General features: G+C 42.7%; 1 protein-coding gene and 1 long non-coding RNA gene across 4 annotated transcripts in view; one reads left to right on the forward strand and one right to left on the reverse strand.

Annotated features, from left to right (window-relative positions):
- The window catches only part of LOC139172186 (ankyrin repeat and fibronectin type-III domain-containing protein 1-like), a 445282-nt gene that overhangs the window by 418950 nt on the left and 5999 nt on the right, over window positions 1-20333 (forward strand). For all 3 annotated transcript variants that reach the window (XM_070761028.1, XM_070761027.1, XM_070761029.1), the window contains 10 exons: window positions 287-394; window positions 3969-4068; window positions 4428-4560; window positions 6716-6835; window positions 8072-8287; window positions 12149-12315; window positions 14635-14785; window positions 16054-16222; window positions 17548-17714; window positions 18558-18768. In XM_070761028.1, the coding sequence (XP_070617129.1) occupies window positions 287-394; window positions 3969-4068; window positions 4428-4560; window positions 6716-6835; window positions 8072-8287; window positions 12149-12315; window positions 14635-14785; window positions 16054-16222; window positions 17548-17714; window positions 18558-18768 (1542 nt within the window). The remainder of the gene's footprint in view (window positions 1-286; window positions 395-3968; window positions 4069-4427; window positions 4561-6715; window positions 6836-8071; window positions 8288-12148; window positions 12316-14634; window positions 14786-16053; window positions 16223-17547; window positions 17715-18557; window positions 18769-20333) is intronic.
- Window positions 14731-20333, reverse strand: part of LOC139172187 (uncharacterized) — a 79432-nt gene continuing 73829 nt past the window's right edge. The window contains exon 3 of the long non-coding RNA XR_011559845.1: window positions 14731-14792. This is a non-coding gene — a long non-coding RNA (uncharacterized lncRNA). The remainder of the gene's footprint in view (window positions 14793-20333) is intronic.

Consider the following 20333-nt stretch of genomic DNA (forward strand, 5'->3'; position numbering starts at 1 on the left):
AGAGACCATTGTAGGAGAGGAAGGGATCCCTGATGCTCTCTGAGCTTGGTGTCTATCTTGCAAATGTTTCATGACTCAGTTAGGTAACATCACCAAGTGCTAGAAGGATGTCAGATTTGCAAATGGGAGGAAGGAGAGGATGAGGAGACGTGTGGGGCCCTTGGTGCTCTCTGAGCTTGGTGATTTCATTACCAAACTAGATAACACCATCAATACCAGCAACATCTGCTTAGAACCCATGGCGCATTTCTTGACACTAACCAGTTTCATCTGACATCCACTCCAGACTGGAGAGAATACGACGGGAGGGCTCCGCGTCAAAGAGGACAGGCCGAAGCTCTGGACCACCTCCTCAACCAGGTGAAGATGGTGCACCAACACTGCGTGTGTCACGGTGAGTCCTGTCGCGTGTCTAAAGACGAGTCTGGCGGAGGAAAGTATTCCAAGCATTCTGAATGGAGGCCAAGGTTTGGGCGTTGCAACCAGCTTCGCTATGCGGATGCCGAACGTGGCTACTCGGGGCCTAATCCAAACAAATAATTTTTGATGTAATTTAATTCAGCTCTTAAGGGGTTCTATTATTATTCTCCCTGGGCTGCTTGTAAACATCAGGAGTGTCCAGGGAGAACCACGCAAGAGGTGGCAGAGGGAGGGAAAAGATGGGGAAGGAAATGAGTTGCCAGAGGCAGAAGGAAAACAGAGGCAAAATGGATTTGATGGTTGTTGCCTCGGTGGCGCAGTGGTTAGAGTGCCGTACTGCAAGCTACGTCTGCTGATCGCCGGCTGCCAGCAGTTTGGCAGATCGAATCTCAGTAGGCTCAAGGTGTTTTTTTTTTAATATATTTTTATTGAATTTTTATTACAACAAACAAACAAAAAATACTTAAAGAAAAGTGCCTAACACCAATAAACCCCACCACCATTTAGGGGGTTAAATTATTTGCAATAAGTTTCAATTTCTTCCTTAGCTCCGGTTTACATTTCTTTACCTACAAAAAGTGATTGGAATTTATTTTTCACATTGTCGTCATAAATTCTACTTAAGATATAATCTTTCACCTTATTCCATCGTGCCATCAGCTTCTCCAATTTATTTTCATCAAAGTTATTCAATCTTATTTCCATAATTTCGAAGTGGATGTGGTCCACCATGTACCGGTAGCAATTGTGGATTGTCCATTTACTGCTGTCCTTCCACCCTAGTACCACTACTGCTCAAGGTTGACTCAGCCTTCCATCCTTCGGAGGTCGGTAAAATGAGGACCCAGATTGTTGGGGGCAATGTACTTACTTACTTGATTGATTGATTGTATTTACATGCCGCTCATTCCGAAATGGACCCAGAGTGACTGACAACAGTTATAAATACAACAATAGTAAAAAAAAAAGAACCCAGTAAAAAACAACAATAAAATCAGCAGTATGATAAAAGCAATAATATAATTTTAAAAACACACATACATTACAATCACTCTGGTTCTAATTCCAGGCCTGCCGGAAAAGCCGGGCTAACAGCTTTCCAGAAGACCGGTAGGGAAGAGATAGTGCAGATCTCTGGTGGCAGTTGATTCCACAGGGTCAGAGCCACTACAGAGAAGGCTCTTCCTCAAGGTCCCGCCAATCGACCTGTAAACCACTTACAGAGAGCTGTAAAGCACTGTTAAGTGGTATACAATGCTAAATGATAAAAACTCAGTTGAGTTTAGAAACTGCTCTGGTTTCCTTGCAGAGAAGAAGCCCTTTCTCCTTTCAGCAGTCTACACCTGAGTCGGCAACTAAATACATTTTGATCAGAGTCAAGACATTAAAAGGGGGGAACAGGAACCCAGTTTAAGGATCCTGGGTGTTCTCTGAGCTTGGCTGTTTTGCTGCAGATGTTTCATGACTTAACTAAGGGACGTCATCAGTGCTAGAAGGGAATGGGGTTTGCTGAATGGAGGAGGAGCAAGAGGACTCTGGGGTCCTTGGTGCTCCCTGACCTTGGTTGTTTCCAAATGTTTGCCCCTCATTGGACTTCTGCTCCCCAAAATTCCCCAGCCATTGTGGCCATTGCTTATGGCATTTTCCAGATACAGTGATACCTCGTCTTACAAACGCCTCGTCATACAAACTTTTCGAGATACAAACCCGGGGTTTAAGATTTTTTTGCCTCTTCTTACAAACTATTTTCACCTTACAAACCCAAGCCGCCACCACTGGGATGCCCCACCTCCGGACTTCCGTTGTCAGCGAAGCACCCGTTTTTGCACTGTTGGGATTCCCCTGAGGCTCCCCTCCATGGGAAACCCCACCTCCGGACTTCCGTGGTTTTTTTGATGCTGCAGGGGAATCCCATCAGCGCAAAATGGGCGCTTTGCTGGCAATGAAAGTCCGGAGGTGGGGTTTCCCAGCGAGGGGAGCCTCAGTGAAATCGCAGCATCACGGGTTTCAAGGACTTTGGTGTTTTTGCGATGCTGGGATTTCCCTGCTGGGATTCTCCTGCTGGGATTTCCCTGCAGCATCGCAAAAACACAGAAGTCCGGAGGTGGAGTTTCCAATGGAGGGGAGCCTCAGGGAAATCCCAGCAGTGCAAAAACGGGCGCTTCGGCTGGCAAAAGGGGTGAATTTTGGGTTTGCACGCATTCATCACTTTTCCATTGATTTCTATGGGAAACATTGTTTCGTCTTACAAACGTTTCACCTTAAGAACCTCATCCCGGAACCAATTAAGTTTGTAAGACAAGGTATCACTGTATTTAACATTTCACACAGTCCCAGCTCTGATAGCGGTTAAAGGACCTCGTGCAAAAAAGAGGAGAAGACTAAAATACAAGAATGGTTGAAAAGTAATTGTCCCAGCAAACAGGGTGACTTCTTGAGAAGTGTAGGATCAAATATTAATGGCTTCCCAGAACAGCCTGACCAAATAGAATAGATTAGATCCAAGAAAGTCAGATTCAATTAACCCCCCTTCTTTTCTCTGAATTTTATGTGGAACAACTGGGACCAGGTTTCCCTATCTTTTAATTTTCTGCTGCTTTAAATTAGAATAATTATGACATCCCTCACAGGGTTATTAAGATGAAGACAATAAGCAAACATAGGGTACAATTAAAGTAATACAGTCATTTTAAATTGTTCTTCACTATTCTTATCTTATACCCATATGTCAGGTACTGAAAACTGGTTGTCACTTGCCTGTTAGTTCCACAACTGTATGAAGAGCAAAAGTTAGCTGTAGATATAATGTTAGGACATGGAAAGAGATCCATAAATAGCAGAGAGGGGACAAAACGATTAAGCTGGAAAGCAACAAGACTTCTGCAGAAGAAAGGCATGGAAGAAATACAGATTTTAGAAGAGCTGAAAAGGAAACTAAGAAAAAAGAAAGGTTAAAGTGAGACAACATGGTAGCCTTTTTGGTAGCTAAAGATAAAATATTTTTCGGAGTATAAGACGCACCAGAGTATAAGACACACCTTAGTTTTTGTGGAGGAAAAATGGGGGGAAGGAATCTGCCTAACTGGGTATTCATCAGGCTAGCATCCTTACTCTAGTCAGCTTCAACACATTATTTTATCCACCAGTTAGGGTTTAGAAAAACCTTGTTTGGAGTGAGTAGCAATGAAAAAAGCATGCAAAGATTTAGGACTAGAAAAACATTATTTGGAGAGAGTAGCAATGAAAAAGCCTGCAAAGATTTAGGGCTAGAAAAACCTTGTTTGGAGTGAGTAGCAATGAAAAAAGCCTGCAAAGATTTAGGGCTAAAAAACATTATTTGGAGAGAGTAGCAATGAAAAAGCCTGCAAGCTGGTAAGAGCCGGGAAGATCGTTTACACGTTGTTAGGGCTAGGGGGAAAAACACTTTAAAAAACCTACATTCAGAGTGTAAGACAGACCCAAATTTTCAGCCTCCTTTAGGGTGGGGAAAGAAAAATAAATGGCAATAAAAGTTGGGTGTTTAATAATTTCTACTTCTTGGTTTTCAGAGCCCTGTAAGAATCAACCCCAGAGTAGAAAACACTCCGTCTCCAAAAGTCTAAAGTATCTCTTCCATCCTGGTAGCAAATTTTTAAAGACACTGAAAAGGTAAGAAAATTTGGAAAGTGGGACTGCCCAGAACATAGGATTTTGTATGTGCTCCCATGGCTGTTAAATGCTCTATTGAGTCTTTTGTTTTAGTATTGTTGTGGCCCACCAGCAGCCAGTGGAGCTGGTGGCACTCTCTGACAGTGAGAAGGTTGGGGAGGAACATGGGCCAGTCCTGGAGTCTGGGAAAGGCTCTGATGAGTGCTTTGCGTTGGAGGCAGAGAGGGAGCCAGGGCCATCTGACAGTTATCAGCTACCTTAGAGTCGGAGATAAGTGGGGCAGAAAAACAGCTGGAATTTTAATTAAATTCATGACAACCACCACCACCCCCAACCCCAAATATTTTCTCTCTTTGCAGGGGTCTTTATCTCGCCTCCATATTCTACAAGGACGACAATGTTCTGGTGACCCCTGAGGACCAGATCCCTGTGGTGGAGATCGATGACACCTATTCCTGCTTGCTTATGCAGGATTTCCTTTGGTTCACCAAGGTGACCCCTTTTAACATTGACCATTTTAGAAATGCATGCCATGATCACTAAATCCTCTATGGCACAGCTTCCCAGCAAGTCTTTAGACTTATCTGTATATTGGAACCAGTTTTTCCTGCTTCAATTAACATCTGGAGACGTGAAGTATCATTTTCCCCCACCCACCCACCGTGGCCTTAGGCGCTGTTCACCTAAAGTCGCTCCATGTGTTAATTAAGGCTGTTGACTTGATATAATGCCCTGCTTGATATAATGACTGTTTTAGGAGGTTTTAATTTTGCCGATTTTTAAGGAGGTTTTAATTTGCTGTTCTTGAAGAGGGATAGACTCCAGATCACAGGAGGACAAACAGATTACTAAAATTTATCAACTACTTTTAGAACATGAAAAAATAAAGGATACAATTAAAAATCCTACGGTAGCATGGGCTAAAAATGTTCAACATGATATTCATCTAGCAGATTGGGAAAAATCATGGAATACAATATCTAAAATAACACTGTCAACTGCATATAAAGAAAATTATTACAAACTCTTCTACAGATGGTATATGCCACCATCAAGATTAGCGAAAATATATCCGACATTACAAGACACCTGTTGGAAATGTAAAAAACAAAAAGGTTCCTTTTTTCATATGTGGTGGTCCTGCCCCAAAATTCAAAGGATATGGAAAACAACTCATAATTGGCTCACCGAAATTATAAAAGAGAAGATAGAATACACACCAGAAGGTTTACTCTTAGGAATTTGGAAAAGATCTTATACCAAACAAACGCTCTTCCTCATAACACATATAAGCACTGCAGTCAGAATCTCATTGGCACAAACATGAAAAAATGAACAAACTCCATCAGAGAGCTTAAGTATTGATGAAATATATAAATGTATTGAGATGGATGAAATGACAAATTCAATTAAGGGGATTGAAAGTAAAAAACCTAAACGAATTTGGGAAAAATGGCACGAATGGATTCGAAACAAAGGCTGAAAATGTAACAATACAAATTATCAGTATACAAAAGAAGGATAATAATTACCTTAGGAAGTATGACTTTTATTACTCTTTTTCTTCCCAATGTATCTCTTTCTATATCAATTAGTAAAATTTATTTATGATAATTAAATGTAAATATACAAAATAGAAAGAAATGTATCAGAAAGGTAATAGAAATGGATTAAGATCTGTTAAACTAGAACAAAACATGTGAGAAATACTGCTTTTACTCCTTGTTCTTTTACTTTTTCTTTCTTTCTTTTTTCTTTTCTTCTTTTTTATTTCTGGAAAACAATAAAGATACAGTGATACCTCATCTTACAAATACCTCGTCATACAAACTTTTCGAGATACAAACCCGGGGTTTAAGATTTTTTTTGCCTCTTCTTACAAACTATTTTCACCTTACAAACCCACCGCTGCCGCTGGGATGCTCCACCTCCGGACTTCCGTTGCCAGTGAAGCACCTGTTTTTTCAGTGCTGGGATTCCTCTGAGGCTCCCCTCCATGGGAAACCCCACCTCCGGACTTCCGTGTTTTTGTGATGCTGCAGGGGAATCCCAGCAGTACAAAAATGGGTGCTTTGCTGGCAACGGAAGGCCAGAGGTGGGGTTTCTCAGCGAAGGGAGCATCAGTGAAATCGCAGCATCACAAAAACACCAAAGTCCTCAAAACCCCACCTCCAGACCTCTGTGTTTTTGAGATGCTGCGATCAGGGGAATCCCAGCAGCGCAAAAATGGGTGCTTCGGCTGGCAAAAGGGGTGAATTTTGGGCTTGCACGCATTAATCACTTTTCCATTTATTCCTATGGGAAACATTGTTTCGTCTTACAAACTTTTCACCTTAAGAACCTCATCCTGGAACCAATTAAGTTTGTAAGACAAGGTATCACTGTACTTTAAAAAAAATAATTTGCTGTTCTTGAAGAGGGATAGACTCCAGATCACAACTGGGGTTAATGCCATTTTAGAATGCCTTGGTAAGACCCCACTTGGAATTCTGCATCCAGTTTTGGTCGCCACGATGTAAAAGAAAGAAAGGTGTTGAGCCCCTAGGAAGAGTGCAGTTGATCTCGCTCCGTGATAGACGTCAAACCTGGAGCAGGGCCCAGAGCATCTTATCCTGACTTGAGAAACCCTTTGCTGTGTTTGCTGCAGGTATCGTGCATGTGGGATGAAATCTTATGGCTGCGACAGTGCGTCACCGTCTCCCAGTCTTCCTGTTCCTGCGTTCTCCAAACCCGCTTCAAAATGCTGCTGGCCATCTCACAAATGCAGGTAAAAAAAGTGGCATCTTTCCGACACGACAGTTCCAAGGGTTTTAAGGACACATCTGTTCGTACAGGTGATCCTTTACCCATGAGCATAATTGGGGTCAGAATTTCCATCGCTAAGCGAGGCGATGGTTAATCAAGTCACGCCTGATTTTATTACTCTTTTTTTGGCTGTGGTCGTTAAGCAAATTAAAGTGGTTTTTCAGAAAGTTATGTAGTTGTTAAGCGAATCCAGATTGACGTATTCCGCTGCATTGATATAAGTGTGAAAAACAGCCACGAGTCACTTTCTTCAGGCCTGTTTTACAGGTAGCCTGAGTTACCCCCACAATTGAACCCCACAGTTCTGTTGCTAAAGCAGAAACATTTGTTAAGCAAGCATTGCCCAGTCTTACGACCTTTCTTGCCACCGTTAAGTGAATCCCTGTAGTTGTTCAATTAGTGAAACGGCTGTTAAGTGAATCTGGCGGATCGGTTCGCCCGAACTGGTAGTAAAAAATGCTACCAGTTCAGGCGAACCCGAAGACGGGCTACAAGAATAGTGGAAGGTCTTAAGCATAAAACGTATCAGGAAAGACTCCATGAATTCAATCTGTATAGTCTGGCAGACAGAAGGAAAAGGGGGGACATGATGGAAACATTTAAATATGTTAAAGGGTTAAATAAGGTCCAGGAGGGAAGTGTTTTTAATAGGAAAGTGAACACAAGAACAAGGGGACACAATCTGAAGTTAGTTGGGGGAAAGATCAAAGGCAACATGAGAAAATATTATTTCACTGAAAGAGTAGTAGATCCTTGGAACAAACTTCCAGCAGACGTGGTGGATAAATCCACAGTAACTGAATTTAAACATGCCTGGGATAAACATAGATCCATTGTAAGATAAAATACAGGAAATAGTATAAGGGCAGACTAGATGGACCATGAGGTCTTTTTCTGCCGTCAGTCTTCTATGTTTCTATGTTTCTATATCCTACGATCAGTTGTGCCATGCCGTCTAGATTATCTAGAAAGCAGGAATTCCTAAATTGTGTGGCACAGCTGATTCCCCCTCCTCCTCGCTGTTCTACTTATCTTTGCGGACCCTGATGGCTTCAAAATGCTCCTATTTGAGTGCCGCATGGCAGTGCCTGTAGCACGCATACGGGTGCAATGAACTGGTAGCAAAATTCAGAGGGTCTCACCCCTGCTGTAGTAGATGCACCATCTGAGGCTGTTCCCTCTCTCGGTTGCTGTGTAGGGTCTGCTAGGAATCCAAGACCTGGGCCAGGTGTTTTTCGAACCCATCAAAGACAAGCAAGGGAACATTTTGGTGGTCACCCTCAAAGAAATGAAGACCAGCCAAACCTTTGAGAGCGTTCGCTGGGTCCCTCTCTCAAAACTGCAGACGAGCCGCAAGTCCATCTCTTCCCCTGAGGAACCTACGGCACTGGACGTCCTTCTCATGACCATGCAGGTAACTCATGGTGCTTTCTTCGCAGAGAAGACAAAGTTCTCCTTCAATCGTGGAGGGAAAAAATCACTTTTAATGTGGCGCTTCTCAACCTTGGCAGCTTTTAAGATGGGCTGACTCCTTCTCCCAGAATTCCGCAGGCAACAGAATTCAATGTTTAATAAATGCAATGAATAAATAAATTAGATAAATAAATAAGTAGATAAAATGCCAGCAACCTGATAGAATTCATCAATCTTATATTTCGATATTATACATCATTCAGGACAAAAAACTGCCATATATTAAGAGGCTAAGTCCTTTTGTTGTCGTTGTTTTTAATTGAAATTCAGATCCCACTAAGCTCTCTTAAGGCAGGGCAAAGCATGCCTCCCAAGCCAGCCTTGTGGTCTATAGCCTTAGGTTCTTCACTTTCTCCCCATGGTGGCATGTGAAAGACAATGAAAGAATGTGGAAGAAAATGAAAGAAAATGGAAGAATGGGTCTCCAGTTGTCGAGGTTTCCACCAGAGTTTCAGTTAATTATTGTGAGGAATGCTTGCTATCTCCACTTCCCAACACAGTTGTTTTCTCAACACTTTGAACAGGTCTTAGGGCCAAAGAATCGCTTCTATAATAAATAATAATTTAATAATAATAATTTATTTATTATTTAGATTTGTATGCCGCCCCTCTCCGAAGACTCAGGGCGGCTCACAACAACGATAAAAACAATATTATACAGGCACAAATCTAATATTAAAAAAACCTAAAAACCGTATCATAATTAAAAACCAAACAGCACATACATAACAAACATAAATTATAATAAGCCTGGGGGAAAGGTGTCTCAGATCCCCCATGCCTGGCGGTATAGGTGGGTCTTAAGTAGTTTACGGAAGACAAGGAGGGTGGGAGCAGTTCTAATCTCCGGGGGGAGTTAATTCCAGAGGGCCGGGGCCACCACAGAGAAGGCTCTTCCCATGGGGCCCGCCAGATGAATGCCTCTCCCTTCCTTCTCTTCCTGACCCTTTGGCGATTTCTCTGTCCTTCTACTTCCTTTGGATGCGTCAATCTGCGACCACAAATGGGGCTAAGGCAAAGCATTTATTCAAAGGGGTTGCTAGCATTAGCCAAGGCCAAATGGCTAAAAGGCCAGTTCAATGCTGCCCCTGCTTCTTCAGGTAGCAGCCTTGCTCTGGCTATTCCTCAAAATCTTCTCCTCTGAAATGTGGCTGGTAGCTCCAAGCCTTACCAGTTATTCTCTAGGAGTTGCAGGTTGGGTTGGAATCCAGGAAACGGTGGACAAACTGATTCGGTTGAACCTATAATTCAAATCACAGAGTGGTTAGGCGGATCCAGCTTAAGTTATTTGGCTGCAATTTGATCTGCTTCTTGTTTAACTACCTGTCTTTTTTTTTTTTAACCCTGGGCTGTTTCTTATTTATTTAGATAGTTTTTGTTCAACCGTTATTATTTTTTATAAATAACTCAAGGTGGCAAGCATGCCTATAATTCCTTCTCCCTCCTGTTTTCCCCACAGCAACACTGTGAGGCAGGCTGATGAGAGAGAAAGAGAGGGAGGGTGGAAAGGAGGGGAGGGGGAGAGAGAGAGACAGACAGACAGAGTGACAGAGAGAGGGCTTTCACTGGGTGAGCAGTGTGGTCGGGCAGTAGGAAAAGCAAGTAGGATGCTTGGCTGCATAGCTAGAGGTATAACAACCAGGAAGAGGGAGATTGTGATCCCCTTATATAGAGCGCTGGTGAGACCACATTTGGAATAATACTGTGTTCAGTTCTGGAGACCACACCTACAAAAAGATATTGACAAAATTGAACGGGTCCAAAGACGGGCTACAAGAATGGTGGAAGGTCTTAAGTATAAAACTTATCAGGAAAGACTTAATGAACTCAATCTGTATAGTCTGGAGGACAGAAGGAAAAGGGGGGACATGATCGAAACATTTAAATATGTTAAAGGGTTAAATAAGGTCCAGGAGGGAAGTGTTTTTAATAGGAAAGTGAACACAAGGACAAGGGGACACAATCTGAAGTTAGTTGGGGGAAAGATCAAAAGCAACATGAGAAAATATTATTTTACTGAAAGAGTAGTAGATCCTTGGAACAAACGTCCAGCAGACGTGGTAGATAAATCCACAGTAACTGAATTTAAACATGCCTGGGATAAACATATATCCATCCTAAGATAATATACAGAAAATAGTGTAAGGGCAGACTAGATGGACCATGAGGTCTTTTTCTGCCGTCAGTCTTCTATGTTTCTATGCCTAAGGTGGGACTAGAACTCACACTCTTCTAGCGATCAGCCCAAAGACAGACAGTTTCATGCATAAGATAGAAATAAGTAGAAATAGGTAGAAATAGCAGGATGTCCAGCATACCTGGAAAACAGGGAAATCAGGCAATTATCAGGGAAATCAGCAGTTTGGGAAATATCAGGGAATTGTCAGGGAATTTGTAAAAAAAAAATGGAATAAATCGGGGAGGGAGGGAAACCAAACTGTATTAAAATATTTAAAAGTCAGGGAAAAATTATGTTAAAAAACCCAAATCGTGCTGCCTGGCAGAGTCAAGCAAAAATGAGCATAACTGTGGCAACAACTTGCTTCCTCAGCTACCGATATTTCTCCATGGCTTAGCCATTTGGTATGACGTCATCTACGACTGCGCCTTAACTAATCACAAGTTACAGAGAAATGTCAGGGAAATATCAAGGAATTTCAAAATGCTTTCCCCCTGGACACCCTGAAATAGGTAGAAATAGGTAGAAATAGAATTCACCCCTGTCTCTTGAAAACCACTCAGCCACCTTTCATACCTAAGGTGGGACTAGAACTCACTATCTCCTAGTGATTGGCCCAGTCACCCAGCAAGCTTTCATGCCTAACCAGGACTAGAACTCACTGTTTCCTGGTGATCCACCCCAAGTCACTTAGATGGCTTTCATGCCTAAAGCGGAACTAGAACTCACTATTAGTGATGGGTGAACCCAACGGTGTTCGGGTTCGGCAAATTCGGATGAATTTTATGCAAAATTAGGCCGAACCCGAACTGAACCCAAACTCGAACCCGAACGGGGAATCCCTCCCACGAAGAGATTCCGGGGGCGGAGCTTTGACATCACTGGCAGGTTGCTAAGGATGCCAAGGTGATCACTTCCTGGATTCCATGTTTATTTTTACGTGAAAGGACTGCCCTTTCCTTGCAGCATCGCTGTGGCGTCCTTTTTTGTAAAAATAACAAATGTTTATTTTTACGTGAAGACCACCCTTTGAAGGAGCTGGAGAATCCCTCCCATGAAGAGATTCCGGGGGCGGAACTTGGATGTCACCGGCAGGTTGCTAAGGATGCCAAGGTGATCACTTCCTGGATTCCATGGAATCCAGGAAGTGATCACCTTGGCGTCCTTAGCAACCTGCCGATGATGTCAAAACTCCGAATGCCGAACGCAACCCCGAACTTTGCCCGAAGTTTAAAAAAATTTTGGGTTCATGTTCGGCATACCGAACACCGCAAAATTCGGTACGGACCCGAATTGTGCGGGTTCGGTTCTCCCATCACTACTCACTATCTCCTAGTGATTGGCCCAAAATCTCCCAGCTGGCTTTCATGCCAAATGCAGGACTGGTTTCTAGGGCCTAATAGTTACATTTTTCCCGTTTCTTGGATTTTGTGATTTTTTTTTTCTACAGGACTTACTATTATTATTATTTTATTATTATTTATTAGATTTGTATGCCACCCCTCTCCGAGTCCTCGGAGCAGCTCACAACAAAATCCCCCCCCCCCCAGGATAGTAAGCTGTTCTACTGGGGTAGAACAGCTTACCCTCTCAATGGCCATTTCTTAATATTTTTCTTTTCAGGAGAAATTAGCTTACCACCAGAACAGCAGCCAAGCGCTTCCCCCTGGACTTTATCTGGGTTACCTGAAGCTCTGCAGTGCAGTCGACCAGATCCGAGTGTTGGTGCCTGAACAATTACCCAACATCTTGTGTCATGTGAAAATAAGGAGCAATTCCAACGTATCTAGGTAGGATTTTTGAATGAGAAGTGGCAACGCTTGCAAATTGCAATTCTACATCTGTAGCAAGGATGAAATGCTACAGATTCAACCCGGTTGCTGCCAGTGGTTCAGAGAACCAGTAGCAGTGGCAATGCGAGGCTCTGCCCACCCGCCCAGACCTCACCATTTTCTTCTTTTCAACCCTCTGCGCATGTGTGAAGCCTTCTGCGCATGCGCAGAGAGTGAAAAAGTGCATGCTTCCAAACCAGTAGGGAAGGTAAGTAGATTTCACCACTGATCTATAGCCAGATCAGGGTGAGCTGAGATTTTTTTGCAGGTTCATCTCCTGATTTTTTTAAAAAAAAATTGCAAATGGAGGAGAGAGAACTAAGACAAAAATTATAGAAACTGGGCTGATGGTTTGCCTGCAGATTTGACTGGAAAGGTTAAACCAGATATAGCCAGGTCCTGAATTGTCGTTTACAATGCGACATATAGATAGTCTTTGATTTATGACCATGAAGGCATCACAATGGTAAGTTTTGACTGTCATAAAACAGCTTGTTCACATGACTTAACCTGATTTTACAACAGTTTTGGGAGTGGCTGCTCCACTTGTTAAGCAAACAGAGTAGCCATGAACCAAAAACAGTGATTTGCTATTGGCGTGGTTTTACCCAAAATTGGAAGTAACTACCAGGTTTCCACACAACCACTAAAAACACAGTCCCTTGAAATCAGGGTGCAGTAAATACAGTACAGTTGCCAAGTGCCTAAAGTTTGGTTGTGTGACCACTGATGTCCGATGCAAATAACCAGGAGGCTTCATTGAATTCAAAGCATGGGAAAGTTTATTATTGCTAAGAGTCATGGTGGTGTATACTACAGGCTACTTCTGGTGACTGCCATCGGCCAGCAGTTCAGCAATTCAATTTTCATTGACTCGGGGTTGACTCAGCCTTCCACCCCTCCGAGGTCGGTAAAATGAGGACCCAAAATGTTGGGAGCAATAGGCTGACTTTGTAAATTACTTAGAGAGAAGGCTGCAAAGCACAGTGAAGCAGTATATAAGTCTAAGTGCTATTGCCATACACAAGAATCTGGTCAACTAATAGTCAAATCTAAATTGGCACTAGACAAAGGTCATAGGGGCCTGGTCTTGAGTCTCTTGTGGCAATGCAATGACTCCAAACTGATGACACACTTAACCCCACCATCCTGTTTAACCTGTTAATCTCCTACATCAGGGGCAGCTGTCAGAACTTTGAATCTGGATCTTAAGCATTTAAGTGATTAGATTCTGTTGTGGTTCAGCCTGAGGCTGCTCAGGGACCGGCTGTGTCTCTGCTGGCTCCATGCCCGGAGGAGGATGACAGCGAAGAGGAGGGGGCTGAACAGTCGGACGGGGGAGAGGAAAATCAGGAATGGGATGAAGGAGAACAGCATGAGAGCCCGGGGGGGGGGGGGTGGCTCTCCCCAGCCAGTAGTTTGGAGTCATTAGGTGATGAAGCTCAAGCCGTCATTGACATGCGACAGAGATGGTCAGATCAAAGAAAGGAGCAATTAAAGAAGTATTATCAGCATTGAATTAGGAACAGCTGGGTTTGGGTGTGGTCCTTCTTAGCAGGGTTTAAAAGGCAGGCAAGCCCTTGAAGCCATGTGGAGTGTTATCAGTTTGGAGTTGCGTTATCCTGTCTTGTTTCTCGGCGTCTCTGTTCCTGGCTTGTGGCCCAGCAGCTTTGGAAGACCTGTGGGAGGTGTAGGTCTGCTATCTACAGCCTTGGCTTGGCAGCAAGAATTCTGTATTGCTGCATGGACTTTTGCCTTCGTGGATATATCTGAAGATACAGCATTTTCCTGTTTGTAAGGACATTTTCTGTTACCTGTGTTTTTCTTGCATTTTATAAAACTGCCTTTGCCTTTTACCAGTGTGTCTGGATTCTCTTTTTGGGTTGGTATTGGCTTCTGGAGTGACCCAGACAGAACAGTTTCAAGTCAAGGATTACCTTTATACAATTAATGCAATAGCAGTAGTATTTAGACTTATATACCACTTTCCAGCCCTCTCTAAGCAGTTTACAGACCTTGATCTTTGTGAGATTTGAACTGCCAAACTGCAGGCAACTGGTAGTCAGCAGAAGTAGCCTGCAGTACTGCACTGTAACCACTGCGCCACCATGGCTCAGAACATCTATTGGACTAGTTAATCAAAAGGTTAGTCTGCGTGAAGCATGAAAGTACCAACACGAGAAGGCCCAGTGTTTGCATCAAATTGTCTTTGGAGGGTATGGAGGTATTTACCTTGCTGACTTCTTCTCTGCATTTATCCGTTCTCCTGCATTCAAGAGAGGAATGGCAATGGCTGCAGAACCTGGCTAGCATGGAAAAGCCCATTCCCTCCGAGCAAGAACTGGAAACTTCTCAGCAGCTTTTTCTTCAGGAGCTCCAAGTGGCCATCAGAGAATTGATGCAACAGGTCAACATCCCACTTCACGAGGTAGATCCTAGGTGGGAACCACGTGATGGGGGTGGGAGGGAGAAAGAAAAGGATGTGGGATTTTATAGCATGTCTGAACTGGTCCGGTCTTATTCTGACAATTCACAACAATGAAGTTTATTATTATTATTATTATTATTATTATTATTATTATTATTATTATTATTAATTGGATTTGTATGCCGCCCCTCTCCGTAGACTCGGGGCGGCTAACAACAGTGGTAAAAACAACATGCGACAATCCAATACTAAAACAGCTAAAAGTTTAGCCAAAGTTTCTTTTGAAGGTTCGGACAGGAAACCAAAGTTGGGCCCAAATGGACATCTTTGCAGTTTGGGTGCAGATTCTTTGCAAAACTATGGTGGCCCCAATCTTGTACAAGTCAATCTTGTTGAATAAAATATTTATATATATGATTGGAAATGCCAGTAAGGATACTGAGCTGAAACCAGATATATTGGTGCTAGGGATCTTAATCAAAAATTTACAATAAAGAGAATTTATATATAATTATTCATGTATTAACCGCAGCTAGAATTGTATTTGCACAACATTGGAAAAGCGGAAAAAATCATGTTGATAAAAAGGTGATTAGGAAAATATTAGAATGTGCAGAAATTAGCAGATTAAAATTAGAAAATCAAGAACAAACTGAATATTATATGATATGGGGAGTATTTCATCAACGGTTAGAGAATAAAAAAGGAGTTTGGAAATGAAGAAGATTAAGGAATAATAGAAAATAAGTTAAGATAGAGATATTAATAAGATGTGAATTGTTAATACACATAAGATGAGCATAATGATATTTGATGTTAATACGATATTCCTATTATTAGACATATCAAGATGAAAAATGAAGAGCTTTACAATGTTTCGTTGTTTAATATATTATAATTTTGAGTATAGAGAAAAAATATGAATGTGAATCAAGTTGCAAATGGTGAAGGATGAACAGAGATGCACAAAGAACACACACTGCTTAAAGAAAGATGAAAAGTGCAAAAAATGAGGAAAAACAGACTGATAAATAGTGGTGTAAATAAGTGCAAAAATAGGATATTGATTTATGGTAGATTGGATAAAAATGTATAATTATGTATGTTTTGATATGTCTTATGGTATATGCATACATGTATACATGCAAATTGTGGAGGGAAAAAAATTAAAAGGAAGGTTGGAATGTTTGAAATAAAAAAATAAATTTTTAAAATATTTTTTTAAAAGGAAATCCCAGTAAAACATTTTCTGTGTTTAAATTCTGCAGGCCAAAGATTTCCGCCTGTACAGCCAGGAAGTTCTGGACTTTGGACGACAGGTCTCCTTCCTTCTACTTCTTCCCCCTTCAGACAATGTGTGCACTGCTCCTGGCCAGAATAACCCTTACACCCCTCGGTCCGGCTTCCTCACCCTTCCCCTTCAGATCTTCGAGCTAGGTGAGCAACACTGCTCAGGCAACTTCATTCCTTCTCCTTAGAATGGGACGATTCGCCATGGGCGCCTCATCGCAGCAAACTTCCCATATTCATTTTGCCGTGTAATAAGAATAATTCTGGATTAAGGGGTATTTGTATTTGGAGAATTTGCTCTAGATAATTTTGGATTTTGGACCAGTAATTTTTCACCTTTGGGCATGTCCACCATAGGTGATAATAAGTTCCGGTGGGTTGTTGGCATCTCCAACAGAAAATTTTAGAAATATTGAAATTTCTAATAAGCCAAATCTTGTGCTGACGGCTGTGTCCTTGTGCCACAATGGCCTCAGAGGGCGTCCTGGTAGCGCCGACGACGGCAGTCCTTCGCTGGTTGTAAGGGACCGTTTGGTCTTCTAGTGCAGTGTTTTTCAACCAGTGTGCCGCGAGACATGGTCAGGTGTGCCGCGAAGAAGGAAGCTCAGGTTCCGGTCTCGCAACTTTTTGCTGAGAGAGAGAGTGAGAGAGAGAGAGAGAGAAAGAGAGAGAGAAAGAGTGAGAGAGAGAGAGAGAGAGAGAGCAAGAGAGAGAGAGAAAAGAGAGAAAGAAAGAGAAAGCAAGAGTAAGAGAGAAAAAAAGCAAGAGAGAGAGAGAGAGAGAGAAAGAAAGCAAGAGAGAGAGAGAGAGAAAAGGAGAGGAAGGGAGAGAGAGAGAGAAATGAGCAAAAAGGGGAGGAAAAAAGAGAAATGAGAAAATGATTGAGACAGAGAATGGGAGGAAAGAGAGAGAAACAAAGGAGAGAGAGAAGTGACTCTTGATTTAAAGCATATGATAAAAAGCACCCAAAGAATAAGAGAGAAACCCCCCCCCCCCAGTCCTCACCTGTTTTTGGAAATAGTTCAAGAGTGTATACACACACACACACAAACACACACAAGGGTGGGGAGGAGACAGGGATGGAAAAAGAGAGGAGAGTGTCTTAGGGTGTCATTTTGGTTGGTGGTGTGGCCCAGGATTTTGTAAATGTAAAAAATGTGCCGCGACTCAAAAAAGGTTGAAAACCACTGTTCTAGTGCAACCCCCTGTTCAGGCAGGAAAACAAGGAGTGTTATTATGATTACGTGTTTCCCCAGCTCCATACAATCCTCCCCTCCCAGTTTCCCACAGTCCTCAATGTGGCAGGCCTGGAGATCCAATGTCCAAGGTGGCTTCCAGGCGTGACAATAAAACCAAAAATCATAGCAGGATTCTTTTAAAAATAACTGGTGCAAGAATCGGTTTCTGCTTCTTTGATGCTTTTTTTATCCTCCCTGTGACATCTGATGTCCTTCCTTCTCTTCCTTCTCTAGTTCATTTCTTCATTTACGACCACGAGTTCATCAGCCAGTATTGCCAAGTATCTGCATTCCTGGAGCTGGAATCGCTCCTCTCTCAACAGAGCCTCCGGGAGGCCTTTTCGGACTCAGAACTCACTACTGCCAAGCAGCGGCACCAGCAAGTCCAGGATTATATACAGGTATTGTGAAGCAGGGAACTAAGGGGCTCAGTGTGAACAAAGAGGCAGAGTCCAGGTTTTCTCTCTAGGTAACACCTGTATTCAGCACCGGACAAAGGTGGGCCCTCCCATAAGGCCGAAAGAACCCCGAATCCAGTGTTGGGCTCCTATCTGGGCAGGGGGAGGAAGGCGTTCCGGTAGCGAAAATGGAGTTGTGTGTGCAGTTCCAAGTGACCATTGAGGGGGCATGCATGTTAGAGCGAGAATTGGCTTCTATGCATGCACAGGAAGTAAAATTTCACAAAAGGACGCACAGGCGCATGACATTTCAGCATGCGCGGAAGCAAAAAGGCCGCTGAAATCTTGCAAATCTTGCAAGATTTGCTCCCTGTGCATGCGCAGAAGTCAAATCTCGCTCCAATATACATGCACGCCACTGGTCACCTGGAGCTGCGCGTATATGAGCAGCGGTAGGAGGTAAGTTGCAAATCTTGCCTGCCCAAATCCATTTTGAAGCAAGCATCTACAGTTTTCTTAGTTCCACTGAGTTGCAAAAGAGGACCATGGCTCCTAGTAGATAAGGTACAGCTGCTACAAAAATACTTGTGTGTGCATCCTATGGTTATAATCTGATGCTCAATTGTAGGCTTGAGGTTTCTTTGTCAAAGGTTACACAACTTGGAAGGCCTGCTAAGGCCTGCATTTTATTTCTGTCATTTCAACTTAGAATATTTAGACCAAATTATTGGAACTATCAGAATCCTGATCAATAATATGAAACAGAAAATCAAAGTATGGTAGTTGTGTGTCCTTGCAGACCTATGAAATCCATGCCTGATTCTTTGGGTCCCTTTTCTTGGGCAGCAAATGGAAGAAATTTGGCGAGAAATGCGTTGGATGATGGACGCCTTGCAACACGCCCGATACAAGCAGCCCTCCTGTGGCCTCCCACTCGTGTGGTTCGTCAAAGAATCGAGCACAGCACAAAATGAGAAAACTCAGTCCACCACTTCTCACTTAGACTTCCTCCCATCGCCAACCCCATCTCCTGAAATGAGCCATAAGCTCAACTCTGGTGAGTGTTCATTCTCTTTTTACAAGGGATCTTGTATGGCTACCTGTTGGGACATTCTTCTGGTAGGTGTCTTCTGCCTTGAAATTGGCTATTGAAACTCTCCAGAAAAGCTAGGAACACCCCCCATCCAATCTACCTACTTACCTATCCACCCATCTCATTCATCCATCTATCTGTCTGTCTGTCTGTCTGTCTGTCTGTCTGTCTGTCTGTCTGTCTGTCTATCTATCTAATCTATCTATCTATCTATCTATCCTATCTATCTATCTATTCATCCATCCATCCATCCATCCATCCATCCATCCAACCAACCAACCAACCAACCAACCAACCAACCAACCAACCAACCAACCAACCATCCATCCATCCATCCATCCATCCATCCATCCATCCATCCCTATCTATCTATCTATCTATCTATCTATCTATCTATCTATCTATCTATCATCTATCTACTTTACCTACCTACCTACATCGGTCTGTCTGTCTGTCTGTCTATCTCTATTTTTCTGTTTGTCTGTCTGTTTATCTATCCATCTCATCCATCTATCCATCTAATTCATCTATCTGACAGATAGATCTATCACCTGTCTATTTATCCATCCATCAAATAAAAATTGCAAATTTGAATGAACCAAACAAAAAACCATTGAGTCCAAAATTTCTGTTTTGTCCTAAGTGAGGCAGTTGTTAAGTGAGTTTTGCCGCAGTTTCCACAGTTTTTCAGTGAAACACCGCAGTTATTAAAATTAATTAACATGGTTGTTAAGCGAATCTGGCTTCTCCCATGAACTTTGCTTGCGAAAAGATCGCAAAAGGGGATCATGTGACCCTGGAACCATCGTAAATATGAATCAGTTGCCAAGTGTCTGAATTTTGATTGCTTGACCTGGAGTTGCTGCCAGGGCCATGTGAAAGATCATTTTTTTCAGAGCTGTTGAAACTTCAAACAGTCACTAAACAAAAGTTTGTAAGATATGGACTATGGGGACTTGAGAGATACCTGGAAATAGTTGTTCTGATGTAGGCTTCCCCAAAAAGCCCAAAGCAGAATCCTGGTCCTGACAAAACACCTTTAATTAAAGGAATGTGAATTGCTCCCGTTCACATTTAGCACAGACCTGCAAACAGTCTTTCAAAGGTAAATTTACGAACACAGACGTTATCTAGTTTTGGAAAGCTGCCATATAAATATTTTCCAAACACAGTGCTGTGCAAGGAAAGACTTGGCACAGAGTCTCTGAGATCCACACTCCTGAACCGAACAAACGAATGAACAAATTGTTTCCTGCAAAAGCCCACTCCTCTTTCGCTCCTCTTTTATTTCCTATGAGAGGGAGCATTCATCGTCCACCTGTGGCTTTACTCCCAAGTTGATCCTGATTTCTTAGCTGCCCTTTTCTTCTGGCAGCTCTGCTCATGCAGACACCGGGAACAGGCGCCAGCTGTTTCTCTGCCTCACTGCTGTCCAGCTCCAGAGGCAGCTGATAACTGCCAGACGGACTTGGCCCTATCTCTGCCTCTGATGTAGAGCCCTTGTCTGAGCCTTCCCCAGTTTCCAGGAC

The sequence above is a fragment of the Erythrolamprus reginae genome, chromosome 9, assembly GCF_031021105.1.
Source record: "Erythrolamprus reginae isolate rEryReg1 chromosome 9, rEryReg1.hap1, whole genome shotgun sequence".
Classification (NCBI taxonomy): Eukaryota; Metazoa; Chordata; class Lepidosauria; order Squamata; family Dipsadidae; genus Erythrolamprus; species Erythrolamprus reginae.